The sequence below is a fragment of the Apteryx rowi genome, unplaced genomic scaffold, assembly GCF_003343035.1.
Source record: "Apteryx rowi isolate R43461 unplaced genomic scaffold, aptRow1 scaffold_0, whole genome shotgun sequence".
In the NCBI taxonomy this organism is placed as follows: Eukaryota; Metazoa; Chordata; class Aves; order Apterygiformes; family Apterygidae; genus Apteryx; species Apteryx rowi.
The window spans coordinates 1479799-1501056 of NW_020447195.1; the positions used below are offsets into that span (position 1 = coordinate 1479799).

General features: G+C 36.5%; 1 protein-coding gene across 17 annotated transcripts in view; it reads right to left on the minus strand.

The window, feature by feature from the left end:
- Nucleotides 1-317: 317 nt before the first annotated feature.
- Nucleotides 318-21258, minus strand: part of ZMYND8 (zinc finger MYND-type containing 8) — an 88957-nt gene continuing 68016 nt past the window's right edge. For 9 of the 17 annotated variants that reach the window (XR_003254138.1, XR_003254089.1, XR_003254024.1 and 6 more), the window contains 10 exons: nucleotides 19205-19357; nucleotides 17832-18335; nucleotides 14297-14671; nucleotides 11998-12188; nucleotides 10148-10228; nucleotides 8905-8983; nucleotides 6787-7026; nucleotides 6459-6616; nucleotides 4150-5046; nucleotides 1705-1788 (listed from right to left, as the gene is read on the minus strand). Coding sequence is in view for 2 of the 17 variants with exons in the window: in XM_026068845.1 (XP_025924630.1) it covers nucleotides 1687-1788; nucleotides 4957-5046; nucleotides 6459-6616; nucleotides 6787-7026; nucleotides 8905-8983; nucleotides 10148-10228; nucleotides 11998-12188; nucleotides 14297-14671; nucleotides 17832-18335; nucleotides 19205-19357 (1973 nt within the window). In the remaining 15 variants the exon portion in view is untranslated. Of the gene's footprint in view, nucleotides 1789-4149; nucleotides 6161-6458; nucleotides 6617-6786; nucleotides 7027-8904; nucleotides 8984-10147; nucleotides 10229-11997; nucleotides 12189-14296; nucleotides 14672-17831; nucleotides 18336-19204; nucleotides 19358-21258 lie in introns of those variants that run through there. The other 8 variants (XR_003254120.1, XR_003254062.1, XR_003254104.1 and 5 more) reach the window with 8 other exon arrangements.

A 21258-nucleotide genomic window follows, 5' to 3' on the forward strand; every position in this document is an offset into this window, starting at 1 on the left:
AGAAAATGAATGCTACTGTTTTAGACATAAATGGCTTCTTATTTATAGACTGCCCACACTGCTTTGATTTTTCTCAATTTGATGGACTTGGATTCAAAAGTCCCACAGTTCTGAGACTGAACACCCTAACACAGACAACTGTGATCTGGAGACTATGCAGAAATATACATTCATCCAGATTGAAGTAAACTGGAAATCCAGGAACACAAACCATTTTTCTAAAACAGTTTAATAAAAAATCGTGAAGTTTCTTGAAAAATTGGAGAAACCCAAAGCATATTGTGTGTGTCACCTGTATCAGTCACAAAGAAACACAATCATCGAAAAAGATATTTAAGTTTAATACAAATTTTATACAAAGAAAATGTGAAAAAATACTTCCATATGCTAAAAGCAATTATGCTTCACAAATAAGGCCAGCTAGGCTATTTTTGACACAACTGCAATTCACGAATATTCTGTTCTCGCTTTTTTCTTCTAATACTTTTTTTTCCTCTAATCTGGGTACTAGCTGGAGACTGTACAAACCGCATTCTTTTATAAACAATGGGAGAAATCAACATGACTAAAATGTACAACAAAATGTACTGGAATGATATCATACAATTAATTTTCTCATATACATACATCACCTTTGCTTTGTTCAATGCTTTCGTTTTACACAACATACAAAATGGTACTACAGTATAAGTGTAACAGACAGCATTTTCATGGGTTACTTTCTCTCATACTGTACTGTTTCATGCTTACATAAAAACATAAATTCCATCATATAAATAATACATGCTCTGGCCCAGCATCAAAAGTCCTTTGCCCATGTTTCCTGATCTATGTTTTTCTCCACACCTAGTTCTTGTTCCATTTGAAAAACATTTCAAAGTCCTTTTTAGAGGATTTTTAAAAAAAGAAAACTGAACTGTGAAGCATAGGAAAAAGCTCTACTTTTCTTGTCTTTGATATCACTGATCAGAAATCATGCTACCAACCAGCTGGTGTTACTCTTTCCAACTTTTCTGATATTAGGCTTAATGAAATTTTAATTTGTTTCCTGTAAACAATATAAATTTTAACAGTCTGGTCACTGTAAAAAACAAGGTAAATACCCTCTTTATGTATTGCAGGTCCACAGATTGGAAATGTCATAATTTGCCTAAGACAATTAACTGAACAGATACACTTCATCATTTGGTTGCACAAAAAGAAATTCTAATAGAGTTTCAAAGTGCAGAACTTGTTCTCAATCCAAATGCAGATCAAATTGTTCAGATTCTCCTGATTATCAAACATTAAGTGATTTGATGCACAACTGCAACTTCCCAAGACAAGTTTTCAGTGTTAGCTTGTGATAAGGCTGTTTTAAACCTTCCTTTACCAACTTCAAACACTCTTTATAAGTTAAAGTCAATACAAATATAAAAAGGAGATGGTACTCTAACTTTAATGACATCCACAAATTGTACATTATTTACAAAAGAAGCATAGATTTAACATGGATCTTACCTGTCCTCTGCTTTTTTAAGCCAGCGCTAATGCTTTACATTAATGTAGTGTAGTAAATGCTTTGTACACATATACAAAGCTAAAGTCTGAACCTTTGAGGTTAATCCAAAGAACTGTGTTTATTTTTCACATTTCTATTAGACAGATTTATTTATTCCAACAATTGTATGGACTTCTTGTTAGCAGTTAGACTCTTCGTACTTGGACTGGCATTGTGGTCTGAACATACTGAACTCCAGTTCTCATTGCCACTGTCCCAGCAGAAGGACTTACCACTACAGGAATGGTCTGTGGATTAAAACCAAGAGAAACATATTGTTATGTTAAAGGTCACATAAACATGACCACAGAAATAGAGATTTATTTTCCAGGGAAAATCCAGAGCAAGTTCTAATTTTGTTCAAGAATTAATACCTTTATTACCACAGTATTACCTCATTCCGAGACAGAAAGTAGTGTTTTACTCACTTTCCTATAAGCCAAGGGTTTTTTCTTTATTACTATTACTTTATAATTACAGGGGAAGGTGGTCCTATAGGTACTGGACATACTCTGCCTATGCTTGGAGAATTAGGTTTTCATAGTTATTAAATCCAGTTATGTATTTTCCCCAAACTAATACACAAGGAAAACAAAAAGGGCTAAGAAAATCCTTTGTCATTTGAAAAAGAGTTTTGACGAATCAAACTGGAGTACAAAAATACCCTTATTTAAAAGTATATTCTCATTACACATTACTTGAGTCTTTTTCCCCCAAAGGAACTCCTCCATGCATTCAGTCAACACAGAAGAGAACATAAAACATTCGTTTGAACAAAAAAGTACTTTAAATTAAATTTTGCCCAAATCAATAACAAAACCATCAGCATTACTGGAAACTGTCTTGTACTCCCTGCAAAAATACTAATATAGAATAAACTTTGCGCTTTCATCATACAGATCATGATTTAGAAATCTTAACAATGGGAGTTTCAGGACATCTCTATAGTAATTGATTCTACAGATGGAGAGACAAAGGCACAAGAATGTTAAACAATCCGGTCAAGGTCACATCACTCTGGAAGATCTGGAAAAGGATTTATTGAATCTTGAGTCTGAATCTTAACCTTCCTCCAGAAATGTGAGGAAGTTTAGCAATTCTATACCATACAAACTGCAGGTATGCTTTGATACAGTTCCACTGATGCACAACTGGTGATCAAACAAATGCATCCATTTCAGTTCACAATGTTTTAATGTGGAAGAAACAAGAAGTGAGATTTTGAGGAATCTGAAAGGGATGCACAGGCCTTTCCCATGATGCTAGCGTAAAATTCCAAAGAGAATATGGAAGAAGAAATACAAGTTCACTGAAGCCCAATGTTTCCCCACACTGTTTTAAGGAACTACATTAGTGTCTTGATGGTATTCAAAAAAGGTTGTGAATATCCCTACTGAGATTACAACCTAGCGTGTTTATCAGCGCCTCTGCGACAAAGTCTATGTCTTCCAGAAGCCTGCCATTCCATTCCCTGGAATGCAAAGATGATGAATTCACATTTTCACAATATCTTAACTGCAAAAAGAATAAAAACCAAACATGGAATAAATTTGCTAGATAAATTCAAGATTACTGCTATTTGGTAATCAAAGGATTTCAGATGTGTAAAGAGAGTTCAATGGAAACGGTACAAAGAAGATTTACTGGAAGTTGTTCAGAGGAAGAAATTCCTAGCTGGAAACAAAGTGCAAGTTGAAGCCTAAAGAAGCCATTATATAAGTCATTATTAGTACTACAGGTGGGGAACTTAAGGTTGCCACAGTGATCTTTTAAATATACATACTTAGACAAATGAAAAAATAAGTTTCAGTTCTTATAGTGATCAGGATATGGAATGTGCAAGACTCCTTAAATGTGTTAGGATCATTCCCTGAGAGGTAATTTTTCCACCTCTGCCAGTTTTTCACAAATGTACATTCTGCATACATATTAACATGCACTAAGGTTTAAAATTATTTAAATTGCACGTGCAATTATTAGCATACAGAGGTGTCTGTAGCTGTGCAAGACTTATGCAAATATGTGTACAAAGTTTTAAACATGCACAAATAAAGGCAGAAACCTTTCAAAGTTTCCAATTATGTTTTACATAACTCAATATGCTTTGTATTACAGAAAACTGATGAAGATAATGGCTGTTTTTCTGAATATTACATGAAACCACTTTATGATCATAAAACCTCTCAGCTATTCACAAAGAATCTAACTTGTTTGATGCTTGCTATTGATTTTAAAACACATATAAAACCTTGTTGTTATAGCAACTCAGTCCAAGTAACTTAGGTGTGAAGATGCACAGTGCTCTCAGTTGAGATAAAATGAGTTGAGTTAAAATGCTGTTAGGAATGTGAAAAATTCATGATACCCACTAAAAGCAATAACATTTTTGTATGGAGTATGATGGTTATGAAATACTGTATGTACGTGTGTGTGCGTACACACAGACATTCACATATGTATGTTGCAGCTGCCACATATATATGTGTGTATGTGTATGTGTGTGTGTAGATATATATATAGTAATTTTTATAGCAAATTAGGCCTCACAATCACAGTATGAAAATTAACTTAAATTATTTAACTTCAGTCAGAAAATGAACTGAAGTTACCTAAACATGGGCTTCTCCTGTTGAACCCACCGCTGAGACAGGACATGCAGTTCAGTTACCAGTGCAATATGAGCATTTTTCTTTTTGGAAGGAAGAATGTCAGCTCAGATCCCATGCTGCCTCTGAACTGAGCACTGCAGAACATGACCAGTTAAAAGAATGTGATAATATGGCACATTAAAATACAAAAATGAACTCACTTCTGTCCCATCTCTGGTGACTGACATTAGGGAATTCGAGTGTCCTTGGTTAATTTTCAATGGAAAAAAACAGGACTGATTCCAATGCTATTTCTCATAATTTCATAATGCTAATGTACAAGACTGCCTAGTAGATCACTACTGATGAATGTATATTTTCCCTCATAGTTACTGAGATGTCACAGGAATATCAAGCATAGCTCAGGATTAGTTAAATCTTTTTAGGATACCACAGACAAAAAGATATTTAAAAGATATTTAAAATGAATTCTATATATTTACATTGCTGTTGCGGTCAAGTAAGTACATGAAACGGACAAATAACTAACATAATAATGTAAAATGGAAGTCTGACTGTCCTCAGTGCCTTAGCTATACTTAATGACAACGTCTGAATCTTTGTTATAATCAATGATGAAATGAAAGATATGCCAAGGGTGGAATGTTGCACAGCAAAATAAGACATTTTGCACTGCAAGTTGAGACTATACCAGTGAATTCATATCTTGATAGAACAGCAGACGGAGACAACCCCCCAGAAATACTGAGCAATTTTAATGCCAGGAACAGTGCTACTGCAGGCTTTAAATGATGATGTTGTACTTACAATTGTGGGTTGAGTAGTTGGAATATAGGTGGTGGTCTGCGGTACCTGGACCAGTTTTATAGGCTGGTTGCTTGTCACACCTGTTGCTATCTGCAGAGACAGCACAGGCAACCTCAGTAGAAGTCTCAGCTTTTACATAAATTCCACCTAGTTATTATTATTATTATATGAAATTTATGTTGGATGTTTTGTTTGTGTTAAAAATTTGCATCTTAATGAATTCACAGGTTACTTCTTTGTTAATAAAACAAAATTCAAATTATGAACATGATCAATGTATACAGCATGATGTTTCAGCCTATGTGAAAGCAATTCCAGATTTGTATAATTGGAATATTCCCTGGCAGAAGTCTTGGTAATTTGACTTTCTCCCATCCCCTGTTCCCCCAGTAATACAAAGGATGTGCAGCCACAAACAATGCATGTGAACAGTGACTGAGCCAGAGAAGTTCAAGTAACTTCACCAAAGCATTCCAGTGGAACAGCACATCCTTCTTTGCCTCTTCAAAACTGTTTCCCAAGTTACTCCCTTGGAGGACATGTCATGTCCAGAGATCTAACACCAGACAGTACCAAAAGTGCCAAGAAATGAACACAGCTCTCTAGTTTACTATGCTTCCCAATTCTAGAGGACTATCTCAATGAGACATCATGCTGGAATCACAATACTATTGAAAAACATTAGTTTGCTCTTAATATTTTAAAATACAACAAGGCTCCTACTGATGTGGGGGATCATGTGAAAGGGTCTGAAAGATCAGCCCCCTGTAAAATTTTTCATTTAATAAATCTTGCAAGGGCAGAAGAAAAACACTGCTGAAATTGGTAATAGTCAAGCCCTACCTATGAAGCAGAATCTTTTCTATAAACATTTTTCTATATATGCAATGTTAAGTCCCTTTTATTAGAGCACTTGCTCATCCTTGCCTACTGAATACTATCAGAGTAGATGCTATGGAGGATTTCGTAACTGCACACTGCTCCGTTAACTGTAGATCCAGGTGAATTGCTGTATCAGTGTTATGGAACATTGTGGTACCCTAGTGGCAGTCTGTTGTGATAAAGTAAGTTGATTTGAATGCAGGTCTTGAGCTTGGCCTCTGAACCCCCAGGCAAGAAGGGCTTGGAAGTGCTGCAGTCAGTATTGCTTATCAGAAGGCAACTTGTATCGAAAGATCCAGACCAGAAGCTACACTGATGGGTCCTGGAGAGAGAGAGAGAAAGAGGTCCAGTCCCCCTTGGCTGGAAGGATGAGTCAAGCCAACACAAGGTTTTATTGGGAATGAGTGGAGGGGAAAGGGTGTTCCCAGAGGACAGAAGGAGTTTTTTTGCCAAGATGAAGAAAAAAAACCACACAACTCCCTATCTCACTCCCCAAACCACACTTTTTGAAATATGCAAATGGTCAAGAATTCCTGGCTGATGCAGGGAAACCTTCAGGGGTAGATTTAAGAGAAATCTTACATATTATTTTTGTTTGAAGTGACTACAATGATACTCACTGTAACACTCTCTTTGCTTTTATCAGCTGAACCTTCCTTTTCCTTGGGGGTGCTGGCTGTTTCTGTGGGTGTAGACTGCGCACTTGAACTGGGCTGGGATGATTTATTTAATGTTTCTGTGCTAATTTCAGTATCTGTTTCTTGCTGTGTTGCAGTAGCTAAAATAAAGAAAAAAAAGATAGAAAATAGCCACTACTCGTGTGCCAGTCCACAGTCACTCTTCTTCACGTGTGTCTGCACCCATGCAAATGAAGACTACTGAATCACTGTAAATTCCATCCACCCTAATTCCCTCGGTCGCGAAATAAACAATCCAGAGCAAGATTACCTGACTGTGTGCAGGATTTCATATGCTCAGGCCAGTGAGCTTGTTGGCAGGGATAATCACAGTAGCTGGTATTCCAACAGCAATAAAAAATGGCCTCTTTCTTGCAGTTGGCACACCACTGCTTCTTTTTAGTTTCATCCACTGCTTGCTGCTTTTCCAATTCCAGCTGCTTTTTCACCTCAGCAATCAAACGATCTCGTTCCTGTTCTAGACTCTGACGCATTTCAGCCATTGTCAGTTCTACTCAAGATACAAAGGAAGATGAATTTGCATATTTTCCCAACAGCAATGTGCAAAGCAATAATTTTCTTAAGTTTAAAAGTCAATATGAAATTGCAACTAATTGCAGCTTAAAAGACTCCATGAGTTTGAGAATTTCTTATTCACACTTCCTGAACAAATGAGTCTTCCATCCCCTTTTCTTATTCTGCCACCATCATTTTTACCCTTAATCATTACCTACCATTTATTTAACACTTTATTCCTAGATGTCCCACAAAGAATCAGAATGCAGGTGTACCAGGTGCAGCATAAACACAAAAAGCTGCTACTAACCGACTTTGTCTTTAAAAGACCAAAACATCTCTACAGAGAATTGTATTTCTTCTCTTTCCTTATGAATAAATAACAGCTGATCATTTCTTCATTGTACCTTAGTTTCTTTACAAAGAAAAATACAGAAGTTGCAATAGGGACACCAATAAAGCTGTAAAAGCATACCACTACAGGAACAAAGCTGTAAATTTGAGCCTAGTTTTAGGATTGTTCTGAGAGGTACACATTACTGCTGTAGCTGTAAACACATACCTCAGTCATTATGAGCCGGGAGAGAAAGAGAGCTTGACATAAAACTTAAGAAAGTGGGCAAGTATGAACAAAGCATTCCAATGGCAGCTACCTTGACTTAGGATTAATCTTTGAGTCTTCTGAAAAACTCTGAAGCTGACATACTTTCAAAATACTATTAAAGGTGTTTATTCAAATCAGTACAGTAAGACTGGTGACCCCAAAGGATTTTAAAGTTTTTTTTTTTTTTTTTTTAATGTCTGAGCACACCTAGACATTCAGTCATTCTGTGAGACGCAGTCAAGTTGTTGCCGTACCCGAGTAATTCTGAAGAGTGCATTTAATTGGCACCAGACTGCAGAGGTGGAGAAACTGGCCTGCTCTGATTTGAAAGAGCAAAATGCTATGAACAAACCAAAGGCATGAGTTTGAATATGGACCTACTCAGTTGCAAAAATTCAGCCCTTGGCCCCCACTTCCATTCCAGATGTGTTCTGCAAAAAACAGGCAAAAGGTGGACTAGGATAGTATTATACAGTCCTAGGGCTGTTTGGATTGCATACAGGTTAAAGGAGACTAACTTTTTCTCACTCAGTTGCAATCTTCTTCCCACAGTCAGTGTATTCAATAAATACAATTTAAGAGGAGTCTCATTTTAATCATGGTTTCACTTCCTGCCCATACAGTTCAGTGAATGCAGAGGTAAAAATCTCCCTCTTTGGAGGAATCCTATCTGTTTAAGCCAGAATTCTGATCTCTTTTCACTGACAGACTGGCATCAAGATTGAGTCAAGGCTGAAGATTAGTCGATTTCTTTAAAAATAAAATCTACTGTCAGCTAGTCTGAACCCCAGTTCAGCTACGAATTCCACAGATCTCAGAGGACACACGTGATCCTGGAGGCTATATTGACAGAACCTATCCTGTCATATGCAAATCCATATTACTATGGATTTTGTTCATATAAGCATTAGCACAAACTAATCAGCATAAAATTCCTCTAACAGAGTGTCTTATAAAGACAGGTTATCCAATGATCCATGAATTAAGAAATGAGTCATTCTGTCCTAAGAGAAGTCCTCTGTAGCCTAAATTCCTCTCACAGGGCTAAAGCAACATCTGTTGTTTACTAAGATGCACAGATAAAAGTAACTTTGAATATGTACTGGAAATGTGTCTTTTAACATCAACATAGCACATTCTGTAACGTTTTCTACCCTTCACATGGACAATCTGTAGTATCACATGATGAAGGTAGCGTATACCACAGGTATTTAAAATTTCTGTTTATGACCAGGACTAACAAACTATTTTGGACTGCTGTTTTCATACCTAGATTATGCTTCATTTCTGAGAGTTCCTGTTGATGTAACCATTGAAGTTTTTCTATCTCAATCCTCAAACGGCGAATCTAAATATTAAAGAGTTAAGATTTAATAATAACAGTGTTCAGTATATAATACTTAATTATTATATAGAGAAACATGCCCAAAATAAAAAGCCTGATTAACACTTACACTAAGGCTCCTTTTCATTAGTATGAGGATAAGACTGTAGCCAACCAAAACCCAAAGTCTAAAGTATTCTAAATGCCTGCTTGCTAGATTTTCCTACCATAAAAAGTACAAGACTATTTGAAAACATAAAGCATTTCTATTAAACTTGGTCTTGCTTCTTCTGAAATTAATTGAGCCTCAAATTTCTCTAACTGGATTCAAAATCCTATCTCTCAGGTTTTCTTTCTATTCATTTGTATGCCATTTGATTTTTTTAACTAGACCAGGTTTAGGAAAGTAAGTTTTTCATTCACTGTGGATTGGAAATACAAATATCATGCTCATAATGGTAACTTCCTTATTTTGGTTTAAACAAGCAAACAAACCATCAGACACTTCTACTCTGAGCTTTCTCTTGTTCACATTTGTACATAGGTTTATGCTGTATAGTTAGCTTTCTCTAAGTTAAAAAAATTTTTAAAAGATACCAACTATCACCTCTGAAGAAAATGACAAGCAATGCATTTCATACTAAATGTGCAGTAAACAAAGGATGATAATACGGTCAGTAAACTTAAGGAGAAGTATTAAAAACTATGGTCATAATTACATAACTGGATAAGCTATTACACTACAAGCAAATTAAAATCCTCTTGCCCTGGTAGATAAATACATGCTTTAAAAAATGATGCTTAAAAATTACTTCATTTCTGATACCACTCTGGTAAATGCACACAGAAGGAAACACAAAAACAGATTCTCAACAGAAGCTAGGCAATTAAAATATCTTTAAGGATCTGGGCTTGATGGCTTACTGCTTTTTTCTGCCTAGCGTGTAGAGCCCCCATCTGATATTTTTTCTGTGTATTCCTCTACCAGACTAGTCATTACTTCTACAACAGCACAGCAACTAGGATATCTAAACAGCCTTAACTTAGAATATTTTGCAGGTACAGCTATAAGGTACATATCTCAAATTAGTTACTGAATGCAGAATTTATATATACTATACTATTTTACAACTTTGAGTTAAATATAAGCAGTATTATTTTGCTTTTTTTTTTTAATCTTACACTAACCTCAGCTATTGTACTTCCAGTGGTATTTTTGGAAAGATCATTATATATTTCAGTCATTGTTCCTTTGATGGCATCCATCATCTGAAAGACAAAAGGAAACAAAGTTTCTTTGATATATGTTCTTAATAGATACCCATTTTATCCTGCTTTTAACCACTTTAATATGAACTTAACATTACTATCAACAATGCCACATATCCATATACATATTTGTCTGAGTCTATTTAGAATATAGAACAAAAAATTTTAAATCAGGATTCTGATTTTTAAAGCGATGCTGCCAAGACTGACTGTTGCACCAGAATCCTGAGCCGGTAAGCTGGTTTACCTTCTTCCCTCCAGGAAATGCCATTGATATAACTTATGAACAAAAAATATAACCATAAATTTAGGGAAGAAATGCAATGCAAAAAAAAGAAGAAAAAGAAAAAAAGACATTTACTGACAATCCTGATCACTGACAAACTCACCAAACACATATGGTTGAGGAGGATATTGAAAGCTGATAGTCGAGATTAATTCTGCTACTTTTAACTTCTGGGTACTCAACTTTATTACTTTATATAGTATTCTCTTTGACTTTTTAGTTTTAAGATCTAAGAAAGCATACCAAAAGCTAAATCTCCCTCCCCTCACTGTCACTATTCATTATGATGATATGCGTATTACAACACATCTTCTCATTTACAGCTTGCCTTGTTTTAACACATGAATACACAGAATCACAGAATGGTTGAGGTTGGAAGGGACCTCTGGAGATCATCTAGTCCAACCCCCCTGCTCAAGCAGGGTCACCTACAGCACGTTGCACAGGATCACATCCAGGAGGGTTTTGAGTATCTCCAGAGAAGGAGACTCCACAACCTCTCTGGGCAGCCTGGTCCAGTGCTCAGTCACCCTCACAGTGAAGAACTTTTCCTCATGTTCAGATGGAAGTGTCTGTGTTTCAGTTTGTGCCCGTTGCCTCTTGTCCTGTCGCCGGGCACCACTGAAAAGAGTCTGGCCCCATCCTCTTGACACCCTTCCTTCACGTACTTATACACATTGATAAGATCCCCCATCAGTCTTCTCTTCTCCAGGCTAAACAGGCCCAGCTCTCTCAGCCTTTCCCCATAGGGGAGATGCTGCAGTCCCCTAATCATCTTTGTAGCCCTTCGCTGGACTCTCTCCAGTAGTGCCACATCCCTCTTGTACTGGGGAGCCCAGAACTGAACACAGGACTCCAGATGTGGCCTCACCACGGCTGAGTAGAGGGGGAGGATCACCTCCCTTGACCTGCTGGCAACGCTCTTCCTAATGCACCCCAGGAAACCATTGGACTTCTTGGCCACACGGGCACATTGCTGGCTCGTGGTTAACTTGTTGTCCACCAGGACTCCCAGGCACTTAAGACAAGTTACAATCTGATGAAGTTGTACAGTGTTTTAAAACAGAACAACTTTTTTTGTATGTATTACTGAATACAAATGATGAAATATTAATGTTTACTGTAAATTTGACATTTTCCTAAATACTGAGAGGATATCTACACCTTTAGGAGGGCATACAGAAAATGGTGCAAAACACTGCAATGTAACAAAAAAAAGCAGCTGGGGGAACATGTCAGAGAACAGATCTAAAATATCTGGGCAACTGAAGTCTATCCTATATAAACTGTGGCATACAATGGCAGCATTCACCCAGCTGTACAGTGATGGCTCAGCACTATCATCAACATCCCGCTGACACTGCCCAGCAGATATAAACCTGCCACATGCAACAACCTAATGCTTACTAATTTCAAAAGAAAATTATTTCAAAATTTGAAATTTCAAAAGAAAATTTCATGAAAAACTTGCTCAAGAACTTACTTTGCTAGTATATTTAGCAATATCTGCAGCCACATCAGCTGAAGCTGTTGCTATTGGCAAGTCTGTATTAACTGAAGAAGAAAGTGTACTTGCAGATCCAGAACTGGTAACCATAGAAATAGGTTGAGTACTTGTAACCAAGGTTATAGTTGATGTGGAAGTGCTCTGGGTGATCTCTTTTTGCTGCACAGCTAAGAAAAGAAAACACACAGATGATCATCAATCACAAAATATGAAAACGAAAATGAACAGGCAAACTTCTAACTTTAATGTCTATTAAATTTATGCACATAGCCATTTCTAAGGCTTGTATTACCTATAAAATAGTGCCATTTACTCAATTATACAGCACCCAGCCACTGAACACATAAACAGTTATAAGGCTTGAAAGTAACTAAGTAAATACAACTTCCAAACTTAAAATTTTTAGTCTGGCTAACACAAAAATCTCCCCTGAATCTGCATTTTTCCCAGTTTTGGACTTCTCCATTCCACTTCCTAGGAATTCACTTCCTAACCTCTCAACCTTAAAAATTCCCAACCAGTATCATATATATGAGCACAGGTTAGTCTTTGAAATTTTCATTTGTCAAGGCTTTTAAGTTTATTAATGAATTATTTTCTTTTTGCTTTGAAACAAGATTTTGTGAGCCACTGTTCAAGAAACCCTGTTTTAGTCTTACTTCCTGATGTTATTTCCATAATTAACGCTATTAATACTGTTAGTTTTCTGTTGTGACATGTTTGCTATATATAAATCCAGCTCAACATTAGCCTTTGGTTGGCTGCAGAGCAAGGGATGCAAGATTAGATTAACTCATTAAAGCAGTTTTATTCATATTCATAGTGTAAACTCAAAGCAGGATGAGAAACCTTTGCTCATCCTTCCTCATTATTTTAAGCAATCTTTAACCATGGGTATTTCAAAAATGAGAGTAAAAATCAAAATGAGAAACGCCTCACCTTTTCATCCCTAACGAGTTATCTGCCTCAGTTTTTTTTTTTATTTTAAGGAAGACACATTTCAATCTATTTTTAATGATTCACATTATAAAAGGTCTCTCAGTTGCTAACATCCTCAAAACAGAATTTTTTGAAGTAAAAGTTGTTCTTCAAATTACATGTATGCAGTATTTTCATTTATACCAATTTAATATATAAGAAAACTGTATTTTACAGTATTTTCATCTGATATATTTCTAGCCTATAATACTTATGATAGAACATAGCTATGATGCACTGAATAATAAATATATGTATAAAACAAACTTATATACTGAATATTTAAAGTTCAGTCCATACTATTAAGCCCTTATGTAAAAGTATGAATCTAGTAAAAATAAGAATTCACAGAGTTTCACGTTTATTTGTCTCAATGAATATTTTGTATCGAAGTCGCACAGTCTACATGTAGAGATACACCTCTTCTTATTCTCAAAGGACTGTCACAAAAGCTGTCTGGGAACAGACAGATGTCACTGATATATGTCTGTATATGCTCCCTGTTACTTACACCTCTCTTCTGTCAGAAATTACTGCCTTGACAGCAGTGTTAGCAGAATGGAAAATACTTGCATGTATTGGGCACACCAGTTAACAGTCCAGTTTATTAACTTGAAACTACTAATAAAGCTAGATTTGCATAAAGTTGCTGATCTGTGAAGTGAAGCAGTTAAGGCACAGGCTTACACTAGCATGTGTCCAATACTAGGGAAACCTCTGGCACAGGGATGATAAGAAAACAGCTGTGGAAACATTTCAAAATGCCGTTGCTGTTTCAGTGTACTAGCAACAGTCGTGTCAAGTTGATTATTCTCACTAGCAACAGGGATTTCAAAGACCAATGCAGCCTGGGTAATTTCTCTGTCCTCAAATTATACTCTATGAAAAACTGAACGAATCAGCTTCTGGTCAGATAAAACTAGACCCAGTTTGTAGATAATGAGATAAGAATAGTAATCATGCAACTGGAACAGAGTTAATGATTTTATCATGTAATCTAGAAAATAATTCAGTTCGCTCTCCCAGATCTATGATGGCTGAGAATGGCAGAAATATATATACAGATACACACAGAAACTTTTTGTCATTATAATAAGCAGACATGACTCTAAATACACACCAGAAAGAGCAGGTATGGTGAGTAAGTTGTTGTATTTTTAAAGTCACTTATCAGAGTAGAACCACACTTTGAGATTTTGTTTATATGGAGGAATTCCCGGTTAGGCAGCCTTGGAGCACTGAGATCACTACTGGGGAATTATGGCATCACGGGCACATTGAGTTAGAAAGTGTATACCTTTAACTGCTTGTCTTGTCTGATATCTTGTCCCTTGAGAGGACTGAGGTTGCTGTGACTGAGACTGCTGGCTCTGCTGCTGTTGCTGCTGTCTCTGCACCTTCTGCATGTGCCATTTCTGAGAAGATGTCTGAAATTTATTTGAGGAATTCCACACTACTCGCTGCACAGCGGGCGCAGTTTCCTTAGGTAGTAGAGGCCTCTGCTTTTTCACAGGGCTTCCAGTGGCTGCAGATGGAGCACTGACAGTAGAAGTAGCACTAGTAGTCGCTGTTATGCCAGCTGGCGGAGTCTGGGCTGCAGAGCGGGTAAGTACTGGAGTTTCTGGTGGAGGCTGAGTGCTTGCAGTGGAAGAAGGTGGAGTTTTACCTACAACTAAACAAACGTAAAATGTAATATGAGCTTTTCATCATCACATCTGATCCATAATTTCCCATCTTTCTTTTTGAAAAAGAAGAGTCCTATGCACCTTCCAGTCTACTCTGAATTATTTTCCTCAAAAAGTAACTGAAATTCTACCAGTAAACTCATTTTGGTGTAGTTTAAGCTGGTGGCAATTCAGAAGTGCTAGACATTAAATAAAACAAAAAGCAAAAAATTCAGAAAATCAGCCTGACTTTCTCTGGAAGGTATGCGAGAGGTTAGCATCTGTTAGGATGTTTCTGAGTTACCACTAACATCTGTTATCCCAATTTCTCCAAGAAGAAAAGTCAATATACTCAAAAGGAACAATCAGCTGAAGGGAAAAATAATTTTTCTTCAAATTTTAAATTTCAACCATGGCAATACCAAATAAATGAAGGATCAGCATGCTAAAAACCTTCAAAACAAAGGTGAACTGGCACTGACCATCAAATACAGTGTATTTAAGATTTCTACACTCACTGTAAAGCCTCAGAGTTTATAGCTGACTGTTTCACACACCAGAACCCACTCCCCTGCTACAGAGCCTGACAGGAAAACATTAATATTGGTCAAAAAATCTCTTCACTGCAATGGCTTGTGAGTTACTTGAATGGATGCTCTTAAATGTATTTTCTTGCTATGACTGATGTGACTTCAGCAAGTCCTCTTCTGTGAAATGGTAGAAGACAAGTAACTCTTTAAGACACCCAGGCAGCAAAGCAGCTGTTATCTTGTAACAAGCTGCATCAGCCAGAGTACAACTTCGTACAGATAGACCTTAAGCAGAAGTTCCTGAACAGGCAGTGTAATTAGGCCAAGAACTGGAATATAATATCCCATCATTACCTGTCTGTCAAGTCAGCGAAAAAAAAGCAGGATTTTTTTAGCTATAACAAATAATAAAAAAGGTAACACTGGATACACAAAATCCTTGTTCAGTCAAAAGGAATATGTGGGAAAATTATTCAGGCTAGAGTTGTGATACCCATTCAGCACCTTTATCCCATCAATAAAGCATGGCACTGAATAGTCAAGCTTTCTTCTGTCTAGTCAGCTCCTTCATCACTGAATCCCTTGCAGCTGAGAGAATCCTTACAGAGCAATTAAATAAATTTTTAAATCAATTGCTGTTGTGTACAACAAGATTCTCAAATCGTCAAAAATATGAAAATTAAACTGTTTTAAATTTAATTTTAACTTTCATTTATAAGAAAAATGGCATATTCTCTAGTCATGCAGTTGCAGGTGTAGGGTTTGACTTGGATCAAAATGGCAAATTATTCCTCATGATTCACCACTGCCCACTCTTACTCAGGATTTGTCACTTGTTGAATAACTAGTATACTGGGGCCCACTGAAAGGTTTTATATACCTCAGCTCACCAGGAACATGTTAATTTATTTTCAAAATCCAGTGGCTAGAGAACCCTCTTCCCTCACATGACCAAAACACTAAGAAAACTGAGAAACCCCCTTCCCAAAGGTCTAGAGATCTTTTCCCCCTGCCCCTGCAAAAGCCAAAAGCAGTCCATCCCCTTAACAGCACGAACGGCAAAGGGGTGACGAAGCTGGGTGGTTCTCTCGGCGACCTGTCCGAGCTCGGGGCAGCTGATAAAACGGGACTCTTGATCCCATCAGCAAGCTCTAGTACACTCCGATGGCCATGAGCTAATCCTCAGGAACACTGCGTTTTAGGAACTGGACGACTGTTCCTAAGCTACGGCCAGGAAGATGATGTCTGACCGAGAGGGCTGCTGCACTGACAGTTTTCGCAAAAGGGGGCACAGACATTCAGATCTGCACGCGTCGGCTCTCCTTACTGAACCGAGGGATTTTAGTATCTGAGAGTCATGCGTAAAGGTTTGAGCCCTGGAAGCATGCATAGGACGACTTATATCTGGAGTATATTCATACAGTTTTTTATATGAATATTTAAACCCACTTTTAATTTCATTCAGAATATGTATTATTCTTTTGCCTAAGTATCAGAGTCAAATTTTAGATTTACTTACTATTTCAACCATCACTAGTCTGGGTCACTAACTACACGTGAATCAGTGATTTGGAAATTAATACAGCTGCCTTGATTAATCAATTTTTAAATAAAACAAGAAACAGAGAAATTATAAACCTCCTCAAAATAATATTCCTACCATTTTTAGTTTAACATATATGTCTATTTTCTTGAATATCTCATAGTAATATTTATCCATTAAATTCCACTTTTTAAGATTCAAAATACAGAAACACTAAATAAGCTGTCTTCTAAGTATACTTAGCAAACTGACTGAAAACATCATAAAAGTTTTAAATAAAATGATTGAGCCAACATGCTATATAACATAGAGAAAATAATATGAAGAATATTTGTTTTTAATCTTATCTTTTTAATCTGTTCTGTTTTTCTATTTTGTTTTGTCAAAAAGTTAACATGCAGAGCACAGGTAGCAACAGCATTTACTCGGTAGTTCAGTACGCTTTCTCTTTACTTCTACTGACACACGAAAACACTACCTAAGGGACAATACACGTAATTTACCTGTTCTTTTGATTACAAATGAGAGCATTTACATTGATTTTAACTGGACATTATACAACTTATAGTATAGATTTAATTCCAACTTCTGCTGCTGCTACAACTTTGGGAGGTCTATGGAAATGTTAAAGTTTGAGCTGAACGTCATAAAAATTTGCAAAAAGAACTCTAAATGGGTGACAGAACACATTATATATGTTTATAGATCTATGCTGCTGGAAGGAAATTCAATAAAAGATTTTTTATTTAAATCAGAAATTATAATGGGGACTGAAAATCTTTTCTTCATAGTCACAAAGAATGAAAAATTATTCACGCAAATTATTTGTTTTGGTCTAGGTCTTTTTTAATATTTTAATGCAGTAATAAAGCTAACAGCTAATGCTTCATTTAACTTGGCTTTCATAATAGTCCTAAAGCAAAGTAAACACACAAAAAAAAAAAGGAAAGGAAAGGAAACAATTTCACCCTATAATCTTGTTTAGCAGGCGTCTTACTGCAATAATAAAGCTAAAAGCTAAGGCAGCCTGTAACTTGGATTAGATCATAGTTCTAAAGTAAAGGAAAAAAAAGGAAAGGAAACATTTCACCCTACCATCTTGTTTAGAAGGCGGTTCTTTCGGTTCTTTCTTGGTTTTCCGTCCTTCACGCCCACAATGATCATCTCCTAGATCAATGACGAGTTCACTCTCAGAATCAGAGTCCAGTCCTAGATGCACAGTCGGCGAGTCCGTTTCATCTTTACCTTTCAGTTTTTCTTTTGCAGGATGTTGCAAACTTTTGCCCTTTTCAGAAAATTCTTTTTCAGTGTCTGTAATTGCCTTTTCTTTAACTGGATCATCTGTTTTCTCTGCTTCTGGACTTGTGCATTTAAGTTCCTCCTTGTCTTCATTCTGAGATGAGGGCTTAGGTTTTTTTTTCAATGTCAAAGATTCTTTGTCACTTCTTGCACCTTCCTTGTCCTCTCCATCTTCCTGATCATTCTTTGATTTCTGATCCTCATCGCTATATTCACTGTCACTGGTGTCAGATTTTTCAGAATCTTCAGAGTCACTGTGTTCTACTGCAGTATAAACAGCTTCAGATATTTCATTTATTCCTAATTGTGGGAAGGAAAGTATATTCCATGCTGACATCAGACTGACTGACATTATCAAAAAAATACTCTATATACTGAAATAAAGTACATACATACCATTATCTTAACTGTCAGTCCTTAAGCTATCAATACCTCCCTTAGTGCCCTATCTCAGTATCAAAATATGCAAGGATCACCTTCCAAATATTCTAAATCATATTTTTATTGGATTTAGCAGCCCTCCTTTCACTGCTTTTTTCCATCACCTGCAAGTTATAGATTTGTTTAACCTAGGATCAATGCTGGCACATGAGCACAGAAATAATTTTTATCCACACGAAATCACCATAAAAATCAGTAACACTATTTACCTGATTGAGGTTAATTATATAGATGTTTGCACATACAATTTTAGACTCTCTAAGTTTTGTTAGAAGAAACTAAAATTTTTTAGTGCCTACAAAGTCTTTAATACCTGCTAAGTGCTATACAGCACTAATGTTTTGTAACAACATCCAGCTTCTGTGTGACTGGATATATCAATAATATATGCAACTGGAATGAGCTAGGTACAGTTCTTGAATTTTCAAAATTACAAGCAAATAGTAAGACTATAATTCTGTCATACTATCTAAATCAGAATGGCACAAAATCAGATTAAAAGATGAAAGCTTTTTGACAAAAATTTGAAACATTAGGTCCTATTACGCTTTAAATTAAACTAGCTAAGTGTACTCTATTTGCCCTGAAGAGTTCAAACATCCTCTGATCTTGTTTTAATGCGTAAAATATTTAAGGCTTTACAATCTGAAAACTTTTTTCAAACTTTAAATTAAAGTTTCCTCAAGTGTATCCTTCAGGTTTCCATTGTATTCTTGCAACATACTTACCGAGTTGTGCTTTACAACTCTCTATTGTCTTGTCAAGATTAAGCTGGAACCTACTACGTATCTGTCGTTTTGGTGAAATGAGTGGCACAGGGGTGGACTGTTGTTGGACTGACTCACTCAGCTCTTTCAGATCCATTTCAGCTTTGCTACGATCTGAAAAAGGAATTAAGAAATATATTTTTTTTAAAAAATCACTTTCTGTGTAAGACAGAAATTTTACTGAGTAGCAATGTAGACAATCTGAAACATATTTCATTTCTTTTATAACTATGGGCTGCAAGTCCTAAACAATAATTCTAAAATGACTTTACTACAAACAATGGTTTTCTCCTCTCAGATACTACATATTACACGTTCAAACTGCATGCATTCGTTGTGTGGAAGTTATCTCTGTTACATGAAATTATCAAGAAAGCATCAGTCTAGGTTCATCACTTATCTGACAATACTTCCAGTAAGCTGCTGCTGTTATTTACTACTAGTAGTACATTTTTGCAGGGATCGAGAAATCAAAAATAGAAACCCTTATAGTCACAACTTCAGAGGAAGAAAAATATAAATGTGGATGGTTATACTAGAAATTAATGATTCAAACTTTTTCAATATATGCCAGCAAAATCTTCTCTTGAGCTCTCCCATACACTTAAAAGTTTTCACTCTCAAACATACAGACCTGTCTGCAAAGAGTACAGACTAGAGTGCTAAACCTAAAAATGTCTTAGCAACTAAGTTTCACTTTTCTGTCTCAATTTTTCCACACAGGTGACATTTCTGTTCCATAGTCCTATCCCTTTGTTAAAACTGCTGTTTGCCTGACAGTCCATTAGTCACCAAGGGCGCTAAACCAGTTTTGGGTTAGTTGCTTCTTTGGGGAGGGCACAGAGAAGGGAGAAGGACTGCAGAGAGGAACTGGGTTCTGCCAGTTTAGCTCCCTGAACTGGATCATCACAGGATCAAGTAGGAGCCAATGCCATACGCTGGAAAATGAGAGAGGCCATGGAGGAGAAGAGGCAACATAACACCAGCACAGATAGGAATTTATGCTTCTCTTAGACTGTCACTGTACCACAGTTAAAGAAGGTCAAGGTCAGTGTTGCCTTTTTTTTTTTTTTTTTTTTTTTTAACATATTGGCAGGACATTTTTTGATGTGCAATTCCTAGAGAATAAAGTGAAACAAATATGAAGGGCTGAATCAGTGTTTCCTCTGGTCTGACATTCTTTGCAAGTTTGGGCTTAATATCAAGGTACCTTCTAAATTTAAAATTTAAGAACCACAGTATAAAATGGCTCAACCTCAGCAGTGCGGGTGTCAGAGTCAGATTTTGCCACTCTCCTACCAGGTTGCAAACAGAATCTATATTACAGTGAGAGCAGGTAAAGAAGGAAGCATTCAAGCAGCTCACACAGTTCTTGTTTACTGCTAAAATAACAGTTTCCCATCTCCAAGGGAAAGGCAGAAGCTTGTACGTAGCGATCCCACAAGCCAAACACACAGGCTACAGTTTGGACCATCCTGGCTTATAATACACATGCAGTCTAGATTAAACCAAGGGTCAACTGTCCTTTCTCGAACCAGTGAAATGATCATAAAAGTAATACTGAATTTCGCAGTCCTCATATCGCTTCCATACTGGAAGAAACTAAACATAATACAAACTCAGGCATCACTCAGTGTGATGTAAACTTTTAAGCTTTCGATCGTTTTTGAATATAAAATACAAGGCTCTAAGTCACTTAAGTACTTTTGAAAAATTTGCTCTTTGTATTGGAGATGAGTTTACTAAATCGGGTTTCTTCTTCCTGTGTACTTATAGACTGATAAAAACAATTTTAACCTTTTGTAAGAGATGGTCTTGAAATCTTAATTCAGCTCAATTCAGGAAGAGAATTTTCTGGATGATATGAAGTATACTGATTCATAATCTTAGAAAATATTTGACAAAGGAACCACAGCCAATTATTGCAGCATGAACTGCACGGTCACCTAAGGTATCTTGTAACCTAGTGCTGTCTTAAGAATGGTTTTCCTGACGGTGTTTTGGGTTTCACTGCA